The 20,588-nt window shown below is 45.5% G+C and overlaps 1 protein-coding gene across 4 annotated transcripts in view; it reads right to left on the bottom strand.

Annotated features, from left to right (window-relative positions):
• Nucleotides 1-8,859: 8,859 nt before the first annotated feature.
• Nucleotides 8,860-20,588, bottom strand: part of notch1b (notch receptor 1b) — a 53,854-nt gene continuing 42,125 nt past the window's right edge. Inside the window, exons 27-36 of one of the 4 annotated variants that reach the window (XM_030363130.1) lie at nucleotides 18,715-19,158; nucleotides 18,077-18,225; nucleotides 16,155-16,368; nucleotides 15,770-15,860; nucleotides 15,115-15,280; nucleotides 13,596-13,894; nucleotides 13,030-13,177; nucleotides 12,838-12,935; nucleotides 11,425-11,949; nucleotides 8,860-11,385 (exon numbers count right to left, since the gene is read on the bottom strand). In XM_030363130.1, the coding sequence (XP_030218990.1) occupies nucleotides 10,555-11,385; nucleotides 11,425-11,949; nucleotides 12,838-12,935; nucleotides 13,030-13,177; nucleotides 13,596-13,894; nucleotides 15,115-15,280; nucleotides 15,770-15,860; nucleotides 16,155-16,368; nucleotides 18,077-18,225; nucleotides 18,715-19,158 (2,965 nt within the window). In that variant the 3' untranslated portion in view covers nucleotides 8,860-10,554. Of the gene's footprint in view, nucleotides 11,950-12,837; nucleotides 12,936-13,029; nucleotides 13,178-13,595; nucleotides 13,895-15,114; nucleotides 15,281-15,769; nucleotides 15,861-16,154; nucleotides 16,369-18,076; nucleotides 18,226-18,714; nucleotides 19,159-20,588 lie in introns of all 4 variants that reach the window. The other 3 variants (XM_030363131.1, XM_030363127.1, XM_030363128.1) reach the window with 3 other exon arrangements.

Raw genomic sequence — 20,588 nt, 5'->3', positions numbered from 1 at the left:
GCCAACTATAGGCGGTTCAACAAGGCAGTCAATACATTTTTCCAGTATTTGTTGGTGTTTGTCAGTCCATGTTATCGGTTGGTGTGAAGTTGTCCCTTTTTTCTTTCCTGTTAGATTCCTTGTCCTTTCGTTTCTGTCTCTTTGTTTGTTTGATCCAGGGTCAAGTTCAGTCAGTGCATACAGAGGTCCAGCAATGCGGGAGAAGTCCTTTATTTGCTGTCGGTAGTAGCTCAGTAATCCCATGACTGATCTCAGCTCTCCCACAGTACGTGGCCTCTTCTCCTTTAATGCTCTCACGGCGAGGGTATCAGCAGGGTCCATTTGACTGCCCTCAGCCGACACTATGCGGCCCAAGTAGCAGATGTTATGCTTGAAAACTTCGCACTTACTGGGTTTCAGCTTAATTCCGTGCTGCCGAAGTCGCTCTAACACTGTCCTCACATCCTCTAGTCTACGTGATCCTCGAAAGATCTACTAAAGACCAGTGTGTCGCCCAGGTAGGGTATGCAGATCTCATCCCAGTCCTTCCAAAAATTCTTCCATACAGCGCTGGAAGGCAGCTGGAGCATTCATCAGGCCAAAGGGGATTCTGATCCATTCATAAAGACCCCACGGTGTCACAAAAGCGGTGATGGGTCTGCTCTCCTTGGCCATGAAGCCCTGATGATACGCTTTCCCTTGATCTAGAGAACTATGAGTTTCCTGCTAGGCTGTCCATTATGTCTTGTACTCGAGGCTGACGGTCAGGGAGAGTTTTTCACATCAGGCTCGAAGATGAGTGTGGTATCTTCCTTTGGTGATTCCATAGACACATTGCACTTTACTTTGACGGACATATGTTTGGGTATAGTTATCCTCTCTTTTTTTGTCTTGACTACAAACTCGCTTGTCTGCCCATTACTGACTTGCTCTACTACAGCAGTTACTTGTTCTATGAAGGCCTTTGCCTGGCCTGGGAATGTTGCTCTTACTGTGTCCACCAGGTGTTCTCTGCCAGTATTCGACTGTTTCGATATATTATTTACAATGAGCCCAATGACATTAGAACCAATAATTGTTCAAGCAATATTTCCCTTCATTACAAGTGTGGGGACGATAACTTCTGTAGTGGGAGCCCCCCCTGAAGCTAAATTAAAAGTTATCTCTACCCAACCCACATATGGCATGTCTAGAGTGTCTGATGTCTCCAAAAGCTCCGAAATGTCTCTCAGTCTTGTGTCTGGTAAGTTAACTTTTTTCCACAGGTCATCAATAATCCTTACTTGGGAACCCGAGTCCCACAATGCCTGGACACTTTGACCTTGGATGAAGCAATAAATCAGGTATTGTTCACCTACTAATGGAGCCATTTTTGCCTGTTTTTCTTTCTTTTGGTAAGTATTTACAGTAACACATGATGGTGATGAACAATCTTTTTGGTGTAAAGTGCAATTATCTACTTGACATGGCCTAGAACAGTAGAGCACTTTGTTACATGATGCACATTGTTTCAGTTTTACCTCTTCGCCTTTTTTTTTAGAGTGTGCACAGTGCTGGGACGCTGCTGCCACACCTATAACCTATAACAGTGTGTGCAATACTCCTCAGTTCCACTCTGTTGACAGCTAAAACATCTTCTCATACGCCCAGGAAAGCTGCGCTGAGGGGCAAACCTTTGCTGGTACTGGGCGGTCCCTCCTCTGTGTCTGGAGCCAGGTCTGAACCAGTACCCCTGTGCCTGATCCTGCACATGCTGACCTGAGAACTGTGGGACAGTTGTAACATTGGCTCTACCTGCTGGCGGTCGCTGTCGAGGCGTGTATTGGGGCTGTTGCATAGACTCTCTGATTTGAGACACCTCAGCTTTAAGATCTTTGAACATAGCCATTTCAGACCTAATTTCCTCAAGCTGAGACAGAACATTAGGGGAGGTTTTAGCGTTTTGTTTAACAGAGTTTTTTTTCCTTCACTTCCACACTCGCTTGACTGTGCTGAATTGATATTGGCGAGCCGTTGTCCCAAAGTTTTTCTCTTATTTTGACTCTCTGTCTCAAGGGCACATGCCGTGTTCATTCGCTCAAGTAGCAGTTCAGAGATGTCTCACGGTATGGCTTAAGACCACGCTTGACGTTGTCATTTTGTAGGCCAGTTAACACAGTGTGAAGAAACATTTTCTGCACTAACCCTGGGTCATATTGGAGAGCTGACTCAGACTCCTGCAAAGCTAACAAAATATTTTGTCTCAGGTCGAAACTACGAATCAGGAAGTTCTGTGGAGTTTCTTTGATGCCCTGAACCTCTGAGGACAGTTGCTTATAGAGGTCTGTTGCACTTTTCGCCTGGTAACTCTCTGGAAACCCCTTGTTTAGGCCATTTTCGATTTGGCGAGCTAAGCTTGAAAATTATATTCGATCTTTCTGACCGGGCTCACCGATCTGGCCTTATCCTTCCTAGTGGGAGCCATGTTTTTAACTCTCATTTCTTGTTTGTCATTTGGTTTCTGTGTGTTTGCCAACTGAAGCTGCAAGATCTCAATTTCCCTTAATATTCTTTCCCTTCTCGTCAATCAGTTTTTCCTGTGTGTCGCTTACTTGTTTTAACGTGCCATTTTCAGCAGCTGTCTGGAGCTCAGAAATGTTGTATTGGAGATGGAGTAATCGAGACATCCCTTCATCTTCAAGGTTTCCTAGCTCTTCACTCTGTATGTAGTTTGAAATCAACGTGATGAGGGCTGCTCGACCCTTGCCAGTCACATGCTCAAACTCAGCTCCGGCGATGGTTAGACTAACACACAAATCCACTAGATGATCTCTAGACAGCACACTCAATTCCTTTATTACTTCTAGCTGTATTTTCTCCAATTCTGATGAATCCATTTTCTTCTTTTATTTATCTTTTTTAGAGCCTGGTTATTAGCGTTCTGAAGTGATACCTTTTAATCTTTGGGTAGTAGTTGCAGCTCTCCTGGTATGAAGTAATAGCTCAGATCACTTGCACTCAGCCCTCGGACAGTCGGGATCTCACTGTAGCCAATATACCACCTGCTCCAGAAGTCTTGGTTGTTTAGAAGAGTTGCATGACGGTTGGGGGACATCTGACGTAGACGCTGACCAACGCACAATCCCAGCGGGGCCTCCAAATGTTACGCCCCTGTAAGGGGGGTATAGAAAGAACAACAAGGACGCAGTGTTGTAGTCAAAGTCCAAAGATTGTAGTTTCGAAAATGCTTTACGGCACAGACACCCCCCCAAACATAGCACCGGCTAGATATAAACAGCCAGTTGCGAGGCTATTGTTGCAATCATCATGGATCAATCGACTGATAAGGGACCCAAGAGGCGACTGTCGGTGGAACAAAAGAATAATAAAAAGAAGTTGGACCAGAAAAGAGACCAGACGCGAGTGAAAGGAGAACTATGCAACTTTTTTGGCTTGATTTACCTTGCGATGGTTCTATTATACATTTTTGTTCGATTGTTCGTTGTTTCGACTCCCCCTTGCGCATCTTGACGGAGAAAGGGAATATGTTTCTGCCGGCGACCCGCCGCCCGCTCTCGCTGGAGTCTCGGGTCTCGCGAAGTAACGAATTGCTTTACGGCACAGACCCCCAAACACGGAACCGACTCGATATAAACACAAGTAACTAAGGGATTGTTACATTCATCATAGATCTGCCAACTAAAAAGAGACAGAGAAACCCAATGTCGGAGGAACAGAAGAAGAGAAAAGGGAGACTGACCGACAGAGAGGCCAGACATGAGTAAACGTTGGGCAAGCTTTTCAGGAATAGCGTAAACTGAAAGAAAAGGAAGACTGCAAATCAGACGCCGACTTGGCCGTGTTGCTTTTGAAATTGAAAGTACCCTTGGGTGAACTTTGTCTTCGTGGTATTCTTGATGTTGATAGTCTCTGTACAAATGTGTTTGCTCAACCATTTTGTTGTGAACCCTGTAAAAATGTGTTTTCTCGACCGTTTTGTTGTGAGCCCTTTCTAGCTTGCTTGGTTGCACCCATGGAAACGCCTTTGTTTCCATGGGTGTTTTGCTGTTCGTCTGACTCGTCCCCCAGATACAGGCTGAATCCCCGAATCCAGGTTCTTGTTTATTTAGATTATTATGTTGGCCAACACTCTTACACTGATTGTTCTGTTCAACCTAAGATAAAACAATTATAATCTAGGATATAAATTCTCCCCGTCAACTATAAAAAAGGATGGATTTATGTTTATTGCAATACAAATACACCATTTAAAAAATGTATAACCTTGTCTACACTTTATGAACATCTACTTCGGACATGGCTCCACGCATTCGCCAGCTCATTGAAAACAAATGCACATGGCTTGCGTAGAAGTGCATGGGGAAGGGTCGTCAACGAGTTGTAACGACAGTGTTGTAAAATATCTACTACGAAGGTAGGGGGCGCTGTGTAGAGAAAAGTGTGTGCCAAACCAAGAAAACAGCGAAGGAATGCCCGATCGTGCATAGTGGGCCTTTAACAAAAAAAAACCTCTCAAAAGTATTTTTAAACTTTAACACATTTTTTCAATAAAGTATTGTTTCAGCTAAAACACACTGACAATACTGTCTAACAACACTTAAACGGAATACTGTGCCAGCTTATTCACACATTGGCATATATTTTACACGGTAAATTAACACAGCGCCAACACGCATTGTCAGAAAATGGTGGACACTTTCTTACCACGCGCCTGCCCGTGTGATGCTAACAAGCACGCTACGGCAGAGGGACTCCTCCGTGTTCAACCCAACTACTTTTTCAAACAATCCATGCATGGCTCTAATCCTCTCGGCATGTTCCCTAGCATTAAAACGTAAATACATAAACAATTACACAACCACCAGTCTTATCTGTAAGGGGGGTATAGAAAGAACAACGAGGACGCAGTGTTGTAGTCAAAGTCCAAAGTTGTAATGGCCGAGGAGACGGCAAGCACTGCGTTTTAATATCCATCCGTCTCGGAGGTCCGAGGACGTTGCCTAGCGACACGCACAAACACGCCCCTTTTCCTCGGACGGCGAACTCGCCATCTCGGTTGAACTCAGTGGTGACCGAGCAAAATTCCCAGACAGAATTCAAGATGGCTGCGCCCATTGTGACTTGAAGTATGAACTGTTTTCATTGTGCTTGGACCACTTAGGTGGTTTAAATGGCAATTTCAATCACTCGTATTACTGCAATACCTTACTGCGTCCGTATCTCTGCATATGTACACAAATATATTGTATTTGTGTACAGCACTTTGGTCAACTACTGTTGTTTTAAATGTGCTATATAAATAAACTTGACTTGACTTGACTATGGCCTATACTATAGGCCAGTCATACTCAAGTAGCGGCCCGCGGGCCTTTTGTGGCCCGCGGGGTGTCTATTAATGGCCCTCGAGCTGTTTTGAAAAGTTTTTTTAATTATAAAAAAATAATAATAATAATCGTGCTGGGCGCTCTTATTTTGAAACCGTGCGCCGCGATCTCAATACGAGGCTGGGGGTTGCAACGATAAACAGATAGCACTCCAGCCCACAGACCGCTCCAGCCCTCCCAAACTCGAGGCAGACAGTCCATCTCAGCAGCAGTCAAGGCCGATTTAGGGTCGTTTTAGACGCAGAGACGTAAGCACGTAATTTACACAAGGGACTTGTTTTAGACAAGTTTTGATTTACGGTTCCTTTAAGGTTCCTTAAGGATTGCGCGTGTTGCAAGGGGATTCTCCGCCAGAACAGTAGGGGGAGCAACGAACGAATCTGTGGGTGTGGAAGTGGAAATCGCTGGCTTGTTTATATTTATAATTATCATAATTCGTTCTTGTGTTTTCTTCTTCTTCTTCTTCAAAATTCTTCATTCCCTTCTGTCACAGCCTTTTAAAAATGGCGCTATTATGCTGTAAAACCGGAAATGTGAGACTCCTGAAAGGATGTGGTTAGCTGGCCAATCACAGTCTTTGCGAGCTGCGTAGGGCCGTAGTGTTTTAGTCGCATAGTCAGGAATTTTGGCGACGCACTTAAGCACTTAAGGGGGGATATTTTACCGCGCAAGGGGGGGTTATGTATCTTACGTGCTTACGCGTTATGTCTAAAACAGAGCATATATCGGCCTCAGTCAAACGTATACCGACCGGCCCCTTGAGTCACTGAAAAAAAAAATTGTGGCCCCTCATCATTTCTACTTGAGTACCCCTGCTATAGGCCATAGTCAAGTCAAGTCAAGTTTATTTATAGGCCCTATAGCCTACTTATTTTGGAGCGCCTGGTCCTCTGCCAATGCTACCGCGACAAAAGCTTTCCGGGTGGCATCCATGTTTTCCTCCAACAACCGAGCGAAATAATAAAATGCTTGAAGTGTGGGCGTGGGATCAGATCCGAGATCCGAGTCGGTTCGCAGAGAATACTCGAACGCAGCAAGTCGCCATTGCTCAATGGACCTATGAGACCGAAAAAAATGAATGGGAGTCAATGGAGAGAAAGTAATTATTTTCTGATCCCAGTCATTAAATGCCTTGGATTACACATATGTTGTTTGTGGATTTAAATGATAATTTTTCATGCAAAGAAAACTATAATTTAGCCGGTAGGAGTTTGATACGGTTAGTTTTTGTGTGGGGCGCTTTGTGGACTACAACTCCCGCTGCTCTCGACGCGTATGATATACGTCACCACCCCTCGCAAACAGATCCCGCAGTCGGAACATGGCTGTGTCTTTGGTGCACTTTACCACCTTCTTCCAAGGAGAGCACAAAAGCCTTCATCGAGGTGAAAACCACTACAAATCTGGACATGTGGAGAGTTTTAGCTATGCCAGTGGGGAGATGATCGGCGAGTGGTGGTGACGTATATCATACGCGTCGAGAGCAGCGGGAGTTGTAGTCCACAAAGCGCCCCACACAAAAACTAACCGTATCAAACTCCTCCCCCCTAAATTATAGTTTTCTTTGCATGAAAAATTATCATTTAAATCCACAAACAACATACGTGTAATCCGGGGCATATAAAGACTGGGAGCAGAAAATAATTACTTTCTCTCCATTGACTCCCATTCATTTTTTTCGGTCTCATAGGTCCCATGTGCAATGGCGACCAGGCTGAACGAGGCAAAACAAAAGCAATCGAACACAGACCATCGAGAGATTTAACTCAAAATTAGGTGCAATAAAGAAACACGGCAACAACTTTCCTAATTAAGCTCTTCAGAATAATGTTGTAGCCAATAAACAATCATGCATTTTTTAGATAAACATGGAAATAAACAAAAACATATTTTACCAGCATCACATTATAACTGAAAAGGGCAGCAATGAGTAACAGATAAAAATAGTGAGAAAAGTCTGTTTTTGCATTTGAAAGCATTTTCTTAGTTATTAACTGCATTAAGCATTTTAAACATTTTACTACAACACATATTTATAACCATAACAATAACACATTATTGTCATTAAGGCATATTTCTCTTTTGGGGAGCATTTCATTCAACGTTTTTTGTCCCTGATTACGTCTTATTGAACATATGATATTGCAATGGTTAGTTCGCAACATATTTTTTGTTATTTATTCAGGCTACCTCTTGGATAATTTATATTTAATTGAACCCTGTCCTAAATAGGCTACGTTAAATATCGATAACACATTATTGTCATTAAGGTCTGCTATTTAGCGTAAATGCCCTAAATGTAAATGTAAATGTAAGGTATGGCCTATAGGCCTACCTCTCGGAGTAGCCTACGTTTGATTGTAATGTTAATACACGTTAGAGGAGGAATTAGCTGCTGACGGGGGAACTGTAGGAGCGGGGGTTGCTTCATTGATTTTTTTATCTAGGCCTATAGCTGTAGTCAAAGCGGGAAGTGTGAGTTGTCTGGGCGGCTGCCTGAACTATACAGCGCTGCAGGAAATTAATATGTTCACATGTTTCTTCATTCATTCATGAAGGCTATGCCGCCGAACAGTGACGTCAGACTCATGCCCATCTACAAACCAATCAATGTCCAGTATCAGCCTGTCTGTCCTCTCAGAAAATACGACCACGTAGGTCGTTACGACCCATTGGAACTTATCCAAAACAAGCAAACGAGGGTTCAGGTTGCGGGAGGTTAGGGATATTTTTCTGTGAAAATGGCGGACATATGTTTTATTCTGGGTGGAAAATATGATATTATAGTATAGTTACGCCATTAAAAGTATTAATGTAAACATTTTTGCGAGAAATTTGCATTTTACTTCCATAATCTTCGCTCGGTGAATGTGAACGATGTTTGGTTTGATAGTTATGATGAAGAATATTTCAGGTCTCGACAGAAATACATGGTTGCTATGATGGTTGCTATGGACGCTGAAACCAGCAGCTCGCATGCCGTTTAAACCATGGCTATAGAACCATTGTTTTTGCTGATTATGTTATTTTATGTAACCGCGTAATGATGTTATTTTATTTAACAACTTTAAAAAAAAAAAACTGTGGTTCGGAAAAATATATGAATGATATCGAAAATCTGTTTCGATATAGTTGATTAGTTACATTTTTGAAGTTATGAAGTCTTAAGTAGTTGAAGTGTCAGAGAAGGGGTTGACGGCTTCAATGTCTTCCCATTGACTTCCATTGTAAAACTTATATAAAAGTAGAATATCTTAAAGTTTAAAATATTTAAAAATGTAATGGAAGCGCGTGATTTCAAGCTAATCTGAACATTTTATAATTGTAATAGGAAAATTTTGGAAGGAGATGGGTCCCAAAGTTTGTAGAGAATAAGAAAGAAAGAAAGAAAGAAAGAAAGAAAGAAAGAAAGAAAGAAAGAAAGAAAGAAAGAAAGAAAGAAACTTAAGAAGAACAATGGTTGAGCGCAGCATGCAGCACTCACCTAATCATTTAATTATTTTGGAAATGTTTTTATTTGCGCATGAAATACATTTTACCAGCAGTCGAGGCCAATTTGTTACCCTAAATTATAGTTATGGACACATGTCAAGGACCTAGCTTAAGACTGGAGTTTTGATCCACTTACCACAGATTGATTCGTTTTATACAAAACAGTATAGAAAAATAGTTGGTCTCAATCAAAATAAAAATATGAAGTAATTTCTTAATTGGTGATCAACTCATAGTTTGATGGTTGAAAACGAATGATTCCATGTTATATAACCAAAAGGCTCTTGATAATCAATTGATACTAAATGTATTTTAAAAAGGGTTTATACAAATTCATACAGAAGTTTATATCAGACACCTGAGGTGCCCTTTATTATAACAAGAAAAATCCTCAATTTACAATACAGATGAACATGAGAAGAAAAATATTTCTTGCAAATCAACAGGAGGAAAACAAAAGTATAGTCACTATAAGCTACAGGTAACTTAATTAACATTTTACAAACTTGAGAAAAAAATAACACTTAATGTATTTAATGTAGACCAAATTGCTTCATTACAGAAAATAAAATATAAAATGTATTCATTTTACCATTCATTTCAAAATAAATGTCTGGAAAAGGCATGTTTTAAAAGATATAATTCATGTATACTTTTCATATGTCTAGCTCTGCAGTAGTTAGAGAATCAAAATATACACTCGGTAGAAGTACGGCTGTTTACTGCTGTCTCCATCAGAAGGGCATGCCTAACACATAGATTTCTGAAACAAAATCCTGTTTACAATGTTAATGCTTAACCTATTTACAAAAGGATGTTGTTCCTTTTGTAAATTCTGCCATAGGCTTGAACTTAGTGGAGAAAATGTGAAAGTGAATTTTCCCTCTCAACAATAAGATAACATTTCCCCAACAATAACGTTTTTAACAAAGACCACAGGACTTACAAAAAGACTAAGTCTGTCTTCAAATGCCAGTCTCCAAGATGGCAGCGTAATATTCAACTTGTCACATCCCCATTCCGCAATGTTGCATGCGTGGGAATAATCAATTTGAAGGATAAACATTTATTAAATGTGAAAATGTATCAAACATCTTTACCCAAATTCTATTTTTTTTCCTTCTAAATGGGCTGAGGAAGAAATGAAAAGGAAAAAATAGCTAAGATATGATACAAGACATGTGTGAAGTATACAACATATTTTATTATGAACATCATTCAGAAATTATTCGTAATAATAATAAAAAAAACACTACAATATTACCCTTAAGTTGAAGTATCACTGGGACTTAAAATCTTCTCTGTAAAAATGCTCTTTAAAAAGAAAATCACTATAATGATTACAGACAAAGATTACACAAACAAATATGGAAATATAAACTAAGATTGAGAGCTCATAAAAAGGGCTAAGTCCTTAAACAAATAAATACCCAGTGTGTTAACTGTCTACTCAGGGCAGAAAAGAACGATGCAAAATAACATACAGAGGGCTCCTGCTAAGCAGGTGATGAAGGTATAAATAAGGCATTAATAAATAAGGAGACAAAGGAAGCACGGGGAACCTTGCTGTTAGTATAAAACATGAACAAAGATAAAGGTTACCTTTCTGTCGTCTGCCGCCAAATTTAAGAGTGCCATTCTCGTAAAAAACACAAATATTCAGCAGTTCTCATGGGCGTCGTAGATAAACACAAGCTTGTTATTTGAACTGTTCGGGTATAAGCCCTATATGGGACTGCATGCTAGTGGGCGGGCTGGATATTCCTTCAGACCAATCAGACATGTTGGAATGTGGAGAGGAGCTTGACCACTGGTCTGGGGAGCCCGGCGAGGGGGTCAGAAAGGGGTGGTCGGGGACCTGCAGCTGGTGGTTGGGGGTGTTGTCCATGGGCCCTGTATAACTATGTTGTGAAGGAGGGGTCAGAAACTGGGCACTAGGCATGGACTGGCTGAGGGAGGTGGGCATGAGGGAGGCGTCCTGGGGCAGGATGGTGTGGATCGGCATATTGGAGCCGCCGGTGCCCTGCTGCAGCTCCGGGGAGCCCAGGTCCCCGCCGATGAACGTCTGACCGCCGCCGCTGCCGTTCGGGTTCTGATGCGTCAGCTGAATGCTCTGCTGCTGCTGCGGCTGCTGTAGAGGCTGCTGCTGCTGCTGATGCAACTGCTGCAGGTTCTGCAGCTGCTGCATCTGCTGCGCCTGCTGCTGCATGAGGTGGGGCTGGGGACCCAGCCGGCCGCCCTGCATCCCCTGGAAGGCCAGAATGTGGGACACGGGGTGGGCGTTGTGAAGGGCGCTCATCATGGCGTGCTGCCCCCCTTGGTGCAAGGCCCCCTGCCCCCCAGGAGAGCCCCTCAGGTGGTTGAAGTGGCCCCCCTGACTCAGGCTGCTCTGCATCCTGGAGAGCCACTCACACTGGCCGTTCATGGGGGGCTGGCCCCCCACGCCGGACACAGGCAGGTGGGTGAGGCGCGGGGGGATGGTGGGGTCGAACTGCATGCGCACCAGCTCCTGCTTGTTGGCAAGGCCCATGTGGCCGACGCCCATGTGGGCGTCGGCCAGGCCCTGCATGTGGCCCAGAGACACAGAGGGGGACTGCTGGAAAGGTGAGGTCATCATGGGCGGCGAGGCCACGTCCGAGACGTAGCCGTGCGGGGACTCCAGCGAGTCGACGGGCGACAGCACGGCCGAGCTTTCCAGCAGGCCTGCCGGCGGCTTCCCGTCCGGGCTGCACTTCTTCTTGTTCTTCATGTCCATGCCGTCCTTGCAGCCGATGCCCTTGGCACTGGGCTTGCGGGCCTTCTTTCCCGGGCCGTGGGCCCCCTGAGGGCCCTTCATTCCCCCCAGGTAGTTGTTGGGAGAGCAGAGCTGGGGGGGAAGAGAGGGCCCAATGGAGCCACCGTGCATCGGCGGGCTGCGCACCAGGTTGTACTCGTCCAGCAGGCGCACAATGTCGTGGTGCATCCTCTCCCCGGCGATATCCCGGGGCAGCCGATCCATGTGGTCTGTGATGTCCCGGTTGGCAAAGTGCTCCAGCAGGATCTTGGCCGACTCGTAGCTTCCTTCCCTGGCAGCCAGGAACAAGGGTGTCTCCTCCTGAGGACAGACAGACAGACAGACAGATGTTCAGAGCTCCACCCTGAGACATTTAAGTGGATATTCCTCTATCTGCATATTGTTTTAATGCTCTCATAACTTAGTTAACTTAGTTTTAGTAGTTACAATCCCTGCTTAAGTTTATAAAATTATTTTATACTATTATTTATTTCAATCATTAAAAGTTTTTTTTGTTGGTATTTCCCTGCTTTGCCCTCCGCTGCGCGTCGGGCCGAACAACGCCTCTTAACAGTGGTATAATGAGCACATACCACAGCCTGTCGTGATCTATTGCTTTTATACAACGGTTACTATTATGGCAAAACGAAAGTCATAGACACACTACATTTAAAAAAAAAAAAAGGAAAAAGTAGTCCCTCCTGGCTGCCTTCAAAATGCACGACGGTCGCTATGCAACACACTTTAGCGGGCAATTTATCCTATGGAGCAGTTCACTCGCCGTGTGCCTAAGCTTTCGTTAGTCTCTCCATCGCCTTGCTCACTCCCGGAGTAACAACATTTACACCCTCTCCATCATTCAACATATTTTTTACTTTGTAACTGTTTCTACTTCCAGGCGCGGAGTGATATGCAAACTTTCACAAAATGATCGGGCGTCATAGCAGTTATGTATACGCTCATTATACAACAGTTAGGAACCAATCAGATCGCTGGATTTAAGCCACCCATTGTAAGTATTCTCTTTAATTCCATATTCTACTTGCCTAAAGATTGGTATTCTGGTTCTATATATAATATCTTTACTTCATGTCATTACCCTTTGGCCTACAAATCTCTGTCCGCTTAAGCCATATGTTCTCTACACAGGGCCACATGATGGACCATTGAGTCATATAAAGATTGTGTCTCTGTTGCCCTGGTTGTTACCTTGTTATTCTGCATGTCCTTGTTCCCTCCGTTCTTCAACAGAACAATGGCCGCCTCCACGTTGTTCACAGCCGCTGCCCAGTGCAGAGCGGATTTACCTGAGCGCCAAATCAAAGACCAACGTTAGAGATGAACAGTGTGTCAAAAACCCAGTTAAGCCGATGTCAGCGCGAGGAGGGAGGAGGGAGTTACCGAAGTCGTCGATGGCGTTTACGTCGGCGTGACAGTTGATCAGCTCCTCCACCATGCCCTCTACCGCCAGTCGCGCGGCCAGGATCAGAGGGGTGGTGCCGTCGTGCATGCGGGAGTCCAGGTCTGTGGCACGGTTCCGGATGAGGATCTATAGAATCAACAGACAATCATCAATACTAGAACGGGTAATGACAACCATGATCCCCGGGTCAACCGCCAACCAAAGGATCTGAAGACGAGCGCCTTAACGTTTGAGAACACTTAGTGAACCCCTGGTTTCAGCTCCAGGTCCAACCCTATGAAAAAAAAAAAGTTCTCAGAAGGAGAAGCCGTAACCAAGCCGTCCTTGGTTTCGGCTTTTCTGAAAGACGCTATTATTTCAGTAAGAGTCCCACAGTAGCATATATTCTGATGTCTAGATTCATAGAACACATCCGAACACGTTAGGAACTGGTGTAACTGGCACTGTGTGGCCTCGGAGCGAGGAGGGCCGCGGACGACCCTCCAAACCCCCCTGCAAATGCGTGAAATGTATCAGCCAATGGAGAGAGAGACGGGCGGCCCACCTGGAACACGCCCTGGGCGTCGGCAGCCACGGCCGCGTGCAGCGCTGTGCGGCCCATGTTGTCCTGGACGTTGGCGTCGGCGCTGGCCTCCAGCAGGCGCTTGGCGGCGTCGGAGCGGGCGTAGCGCGCGGCCAGGTGCAGCGCTGTCTCCCCCGTGCGGTCTGTCTGATTGTGGAGGTTGGCGCCCTGGAAGATGAAGTCGTTGATGACACTCGCCGAGACGTCCTCCTCCTCCTCGCTGATACCCGTCTCCAGACCGCCGCCGCTGCATGACGCGATCATCAGGGGTGTGAAGCCGTCTGGAGGGAGGGAAAGAGGGGGAGGACTTTGTTCATTCAATGTTTGTTATTTAACTGCTGTTATTTAACGGCGTTTTAAATGTTTATTCTCCATATAGAAATGGAGATGGAAAAAAGTGTGAGAGAGACAGAGAGCAAAGGTCAGGGGAATGATGGAGGCTTTGGGTTGCAGGCAGTAAGGCCGTAGCTGGATCTCCGTGGCCGGTCTCAAAGAAACAGAGAAGGCATCACCAGGCTCGAGCGAGACCGACAGCAGCACAGACTTCAAAGCACAGGGGAAAATCAAAACAAAGCAAACAACTGATCGAACAGAGGATTTGACGCCCGCGCCTGGCTCCAATCACTGCAGCTCTCAAACTCTCCAGATAACGGATTCACATCAATGCCCGGTGCCTTAAAGAGGGGCTTCAGGGGGCCGGTGGAGCCAGGGGGGGGAAAGGTTCGCTAAAGCTATGCGGATGGAAAACGAGGCATAATCATCTATCAGCAGGAGGCGCCCAGTCGCTCCACGTGCACAGGCTTTCTCCTCTTCAAAAGAAAAGCAAACCCAGGCGGCTCCAGTCGATTGAAGCACATTGATCCACCATGGGGGGGGGAGAGGCAGAGGAGAGTGGGGTTAGAGTCTCTAGTTTTTAAACTCCTGTTACTTTTGATTTCAGTTGGATTTTCTAAAGAGGATTTGGCACTTGAGTTATGTTTTCTTCAGGTTTCGTTAATGGTATTTGATGCCTTTATTGGTCGCATGGAGTACAGCAGCAGCCATTAATGGTTGAAATGGGGAATGTGGGCAGGAATCAGTGCTTCTGCCCTCAGGCGACCGGCTTCCAGAAGGCTGCTTTGAAGAGGATACCTCCCCCCAGGGCACAGCATTAGCTACTCCTACACTCTCTGACGCACCCGTGCTCCCCCGCACGCACACACTAACGCGCACACGCGCAAACACAGACACACACTCAAATGTAAAATAATAAATAATTTTTTTTTTGTTTTTATTGTTGTGTATGAGTATTTTTAATTAATTAAGCTTTCTAAATACGATCATATTATAAAACGGTCTTCAGTTGGATGTTAAACAGCCGCTATCGATTCACCACAGATGAACACATTATCCTTCATTCACTCATACATCCAAAACCAAAAAAACACAACCAACTCCAACCCGTTTGGCAACAATAGGAATGTAAATCATTATTTTTTAACAAGCATGGTGAGACACCCACCTGGGCCCCGCACGTTGACGTCCATGCAGTCGCCCTCCAGTTCGCCCTGTGGGGGGGTGGGGGCGATGGAGGGGACTCGCAGGTCTGCGGCGTCCAGGTGCTGCTGGGTCCACTGCCGGTGGTCCGTTTTGTCCTCTAGATCCAGAATGGCCTGCTCCTCAAACTGCTGCAGGACATATCCACAACATACCTTTTAGCTTTGGGAATATATATATATATATATATATATATATATTGCATATCACATATATATATATATATATATATATATATATATATATATATTGAATTGAATAAAGCCATTTGAAATGTACCAATATTTTATTTTTGTTCTTATTTTTGTTTTTGTAGTTTTATTTTATATTATACAATTCTCATATACATGATGATTATCTTATCTTAACTGAACAGGCGATATATATATGGCCTGTTAACCCCTTTGAGACTGTAACTGTGATTAAGGGCTTTACAAATAGACTATATATCAATTCAAAATTAATTGAAAATCGGAGCAGCGATAACATAAAAAATATATATATTTCTTTATTCTTTACAATTTTATAAAATAATGTTTTATAAAATTATGTACAAATCCTTCAGATAATTGTTTGGAGGATTCTCTAATTGAAGGTCAATGCGGCGGCGGTCCACTCACCCTGAAGTGCTTGGGGTCGTGGGGCTCCTCCGTGCCCCAGTCGTTGTGGGGGTCCTCCATCAGGGACAGTTCCGACGTGTTCTTCAGCGTCCTGTGGTCAACCATACATCTCAATGAAAACTCTGAACCCTCTCACAAACACACACATCCCAGCCAGTGGCCCCTCGGTGGTGAGCCACAAACCAAAACCCAAAATCTGAATTGATTCTGTGATCTTAGCAGAGCCCACTGTCCCATTTACCTCCAGTGGAGGATCGTTACCATTAGTGATCCATAAAATCCCCAAAACCTGCGCCCCCATTTCCTTATCCAATCTCCCCCACACCCCGACCTCATCCACAACAACAGCCAACTGCCACACAAACAGCCAGCCAACTAGACCTACCTGAGTCCGACGGCGTCCTCCCCGACGGGTTCCCGTCTCTTCTTCTTGCCCGGCTCTCCTGTCTTGAAGCCCTCCGGGAGCCAGAGTCGTCCATGCTCGTGGCGGCGTTTCCGGGAGACCATAACGCCGACGCCGAAAGCGGCCAGCAGCGTGACCACACCCAGGGCGGCGTACACGGTGTAGTGCTTGCTCCCAGGCTGGGGGTCCAGGTCACCTGGGTGGAAGATAGCCGGCATGGTCAGGACCACAGGGGGATAGGACTCAGAGGGAGGGTGTGCAGGTGGTGCAGCTGGCGGTGACACCACCCTAGAGCGCGCCCGGCCCTTCCTAGCCGCGGCCGATGGCTCTCCAGGATCGCCACCCCTGGACGGTCTAACACCAGCCAGTGCCAGAGAGGAAGTGAGCCTCCTTGGGCGTTTGGGAAGCTAGCTACCTCTATCTGCTCGCTAATAATCCCCAATGCTAACCACCTCTCATCATGAAAAAAAAAAGAGGCGAAAAAGGGGATGGGGCTTGATAAGAACAGAAAAAAAGGAAAAGCCAGAACATCAGCAGCTTCCATCTCCTTCACAAGCCAAGGTGTCAGGAGACACCCTCCCCATGCCTTCTTTAAGAAGGGGGAGGGAGGGGGGGGGGAGGGATTAATGAACTTCAAATTACTGCACGCCCTTTAAGCTCTAAAGACGAAGGATTTATTAGGATTTTCAAGATAACAAAGACTCCCAACTTCTAGCACACTCCCGATCAATTTTTACCCCTTCTCTTTTATTTTTTTCCCTCCACTAACGATTTTGAAATGATAAACTCCCCCAAGCCGGACCCATAGAGATGCATTAAGTCCCGGTGTTACATCCAGCAGGGTGAAGGTTGCGGCAGCCACTCACACTGGGAGGAAAAGGGTGTGCGCGTATGAGCGCGTGTGTGTATTCGTGTGTGTGAGCGTCTGTGTAGCCTTTTGAATATGTTTTAATGTGGCCTCTCTGTGACTGTGAAGCTTATAGACGGACGGAGAGAGACAGTGATGGTGTTCCGTGAGTAGGGAGAGGGTGCTTGTGGTGGGGGAGGGGGATGAGTTGATTTACGGCAATTAACCATTTTGAAGCCCGAAGCGGATGGATTTACACACAGAGGAAAGAATTGATTGTTTAGGCCTTGAGATCCCCAACTGCATTTGTTTAGCGCTGAATTAAAAACACACAATCACATACACCGGGGTTAGGACCTGACCGCAGGGCGGGGCCCCTGGTTGGCGTGAATCTGGAGGAACACGTGTCGTTGGTTTTCTGCTTCTGTACGTGTGTGTGCATGTGTCTGTGTGTATTTATAGGCATGTCTATGTGCGTGTGAATGTGTGAGCCGGTGTGTGTGTCTGGGTGCATGTGTGTATGTGTGTGGTCATGCCTGTCTGTGCGTGTGTGCTAGGTTCTGTGGCTGTATGTGTGTTTATGTGTGTGTGTGTGTGTGTGTGTGTGTGTGTGTGTGTGTGTGGTTGTGCTCGTTCCTGTGTGTGTGTGGGTTTGTGTGTGTTTGTGTGTATGTGTGTGTGTATGTGTGTGTGCTTGTTCCTGTATGTGTGTGTGTGTATGTGTGGGCTTGTTCTTGTGTGTATGTGTGTGTGTGTGTGTGTGTTTGTGTGTGTGTTTATGAGTGTGTCAGTGTGTGTGTGTGTGTGTGTGTGTGTGTGTGTGTGTGTGTGTGTGTGTGTGTGTGTGTGTGTGTGTGTGTGTGCTGTGCAAGGGCGTTTTCATGCATTTAGCCGAGACCTTGTTTCTTCAAGAATTACACCATCCAGTTTCTTTGTCAGACATAGGTGTTGTGTATCTGCATCTGTTTCAGCGTGAGTGTGTTTGTATCTGTTAACTAATGATTGGGCATTGGGGGTTACGCGCACGTGTGTTGATCTCAGCCGAGTGTGAACTCACTGTGCACAGCTTCGATGACGTAGGGCATGTTCAGCTTGCCGCTGGAGGCCAGAGCCCCCAGGAAGGCGGCCACGTCTGCAGTGCTCTGGAAGCACTCGCTGGACTGCAGGAAACACTGGCGGTTATCCACCTCCAGGTACACGATGGAGCTGAGGGAGGGACACAGCCGGGGTGAGACCGTTGGTCAACAACACACCAAAGTCCAGAACACGGACAAAAACACACGGAATTGTTAATTCTTCAATGGATGGAATCGACTATTTATCGTTTAGTATTGAGTCAATTAGCAAACGCTTTTAACCAAATTCAACTTACAAAAACAAAACATGTCATATCGGAGCAGTAAATATCGGTGCTCAACTGGCTAGTCTACAGAGGTAGTCTGTCATCAACAGACCAAAGCTCTCGGCTGGGCCGCCCTAACCCTAAACCCTGTTCCATGGTCGAGATCTTTCTGAAACATCTCATCCATTCACACTGATAACATGAACTACACGGATCCCATCACTCTGTCATCTACCCAGCGGCTGACCCAGTGGATGTAAGGGATGAGGCTCGATCCAGGAAGCCTACAGAGGGAGCTAATTTCATGTTAAACTCTTTATCGCATAGGCCACATGGACCACATGAACCCTCACCCTTTGATCTGCACGTGGTCCAGCTCCCTGCGCGTGCGGCCAGCTGCAAGGAGGCCTGGTCTGAGCGCCCGGTCCAGGCTCCTCCTCACCAGGTTCAGCACCTCTCCAGGGTCAGCCCACGGCTCCAGGGACCGCTTCATGTTGTGCTTCCTGAGCTCCTGTTCGCTGCCGTAGTACGGGAACACCATCACCTGGCCCTGCTCTCCCCTGCGGAACGCCACGTTGGTGTGCAGCACGTGGCTGAGCTCACGCAGGAAGCCGAAGGAGTTGTTGAGGAGCTGGTCGGGCAGGATGTGGACCACCAACAACAGCTGGCCCATCGCCAGCTTCTCCGGCACGCTGACGGCGCAGTCCAGGCCATCCCACTCGCACTCAGCGTTGTTGCAGCCCTGGTCGCAGTGGCCGTCCGCATAGTGGTCCTTGCAGTACTGATCGTACAGTGGGCTGGGGAGGGGAGGGGGGAGGGTCACAGTGGGGAGGGGGAAAGGGAGAGGGGGAGGGTCACAGTGGGGAGGGGGCAGGTGGGAGGGGGGTAGGGGGAGGGTCACAGAGGGGTGAGAGGGAGTCATTCAAGGTTTTGCTAACTATTTTTTTGCTAACTTGTTTTGCTAGCTATTTAATAGTTTTTTTCATGTAAACATGAACATACAAGTTGATCTATTGACAATGTAGATATAATTAATGTGGCTACAATTGAATCTGTTGTATGTTATAACCAGGGCAGGAATTTCCCCGGCGGCCAAACGGACAAAACCCGGAAGGGTTGTTTATAAACGGTGCTCAATTAGTTTTGATTTCATTGAACGGAGCCCGTTCTCTCACAAAGCCATTGGAAACACGTCTAAAAGCACTGATGAATGCATATTTTTATTTTCACATATGTTAAAGTAAGGATTGGCATTGTTAAATTGAGATATTAAGACAGTATTTTCTAGTTTCTATTAACTGAAAATTAAGAACGTTGACAGTCATATGATTGATGAGATTTTATTTGCTCATACAAAACAGAATAAATAAGACAATACATTGGTACAACTGAGGAACAGCTAAATGTAAATCCATAAAAAACGGCATGTTTAGACCCCATGATGAATTGAGGATGAATTCATGAATGTGTTCATATTAGATATCATCCTGTTCATATCATCCTATTCCTTGAAAATTGATTTTTTTTTATGATTTACCAGATGTTCAATGAATTGTATCCTTGCCTATACAACTAATAACAATAAAAAATGTAACATTTTCCTCGTTTCCACCAGGGGTATCTTTGCTCTATAATTTAAAAAACATCTGTAAAATAGTAAAAATGTCAAGGTAGGCCTATAAGAATGTATATAATGTGTTACCACATTCAGCTGTATGTGTGTATGTGAATTGCAGTGTACGTGTTTGGATACACACACAGGCACACACACTGACATAAGAGCGGAAAAACGCTGACACACCTGCTACTGAGTGACGCGCAGGCACATTTAATGACATCGTTTACAGGAAGTGCGAGCCGATCTGGCAGCCGAACACATCTGGTACTCACACCGGTCCCGATTCACTTGTTCAAGTTTCCGGGATTTATCTACGTAGAACAATCCGGATTTTCCATGTATGGTAATGCTGCAACATGCTCTTCCTGAAGGTAACCAATCACAACGGAGTGGGTTTGGCAGGAGGGGGGAGAGGTGGCAGAGAAGGATGAAGCCGAGTGTTGACAAAGAATGCTGAAAGTGCCCAGATGAGAGGAAGAGTTTCCCGAAAATCTACATCGTTTTTTTGTGCTGTGATTCATGTCAGGTTGCTCTATAGGAGTCATTAATAATGGTGCGGCCACACCAACCGCGTACTCGCGTTGGATAACGCGAGTAACGCGCCTAACC

This window comes from Gadus morhua, chromosome 8, assembly GCF_902167405.1.
Source record: "Gadus morhua chromosome 8, gadMor3.0, whole genome shotgun sequence".
Taxonomy (NCBI): domain Eukaryota; kingdom Metazoa; phylum Chordata; class Actinopteri; order Gadiformes; family Gadidae; genus Gadus; species Gadus morhua.
This window is presented reverse-complemented; position numbering and strand designations above follow the sequence as displayed.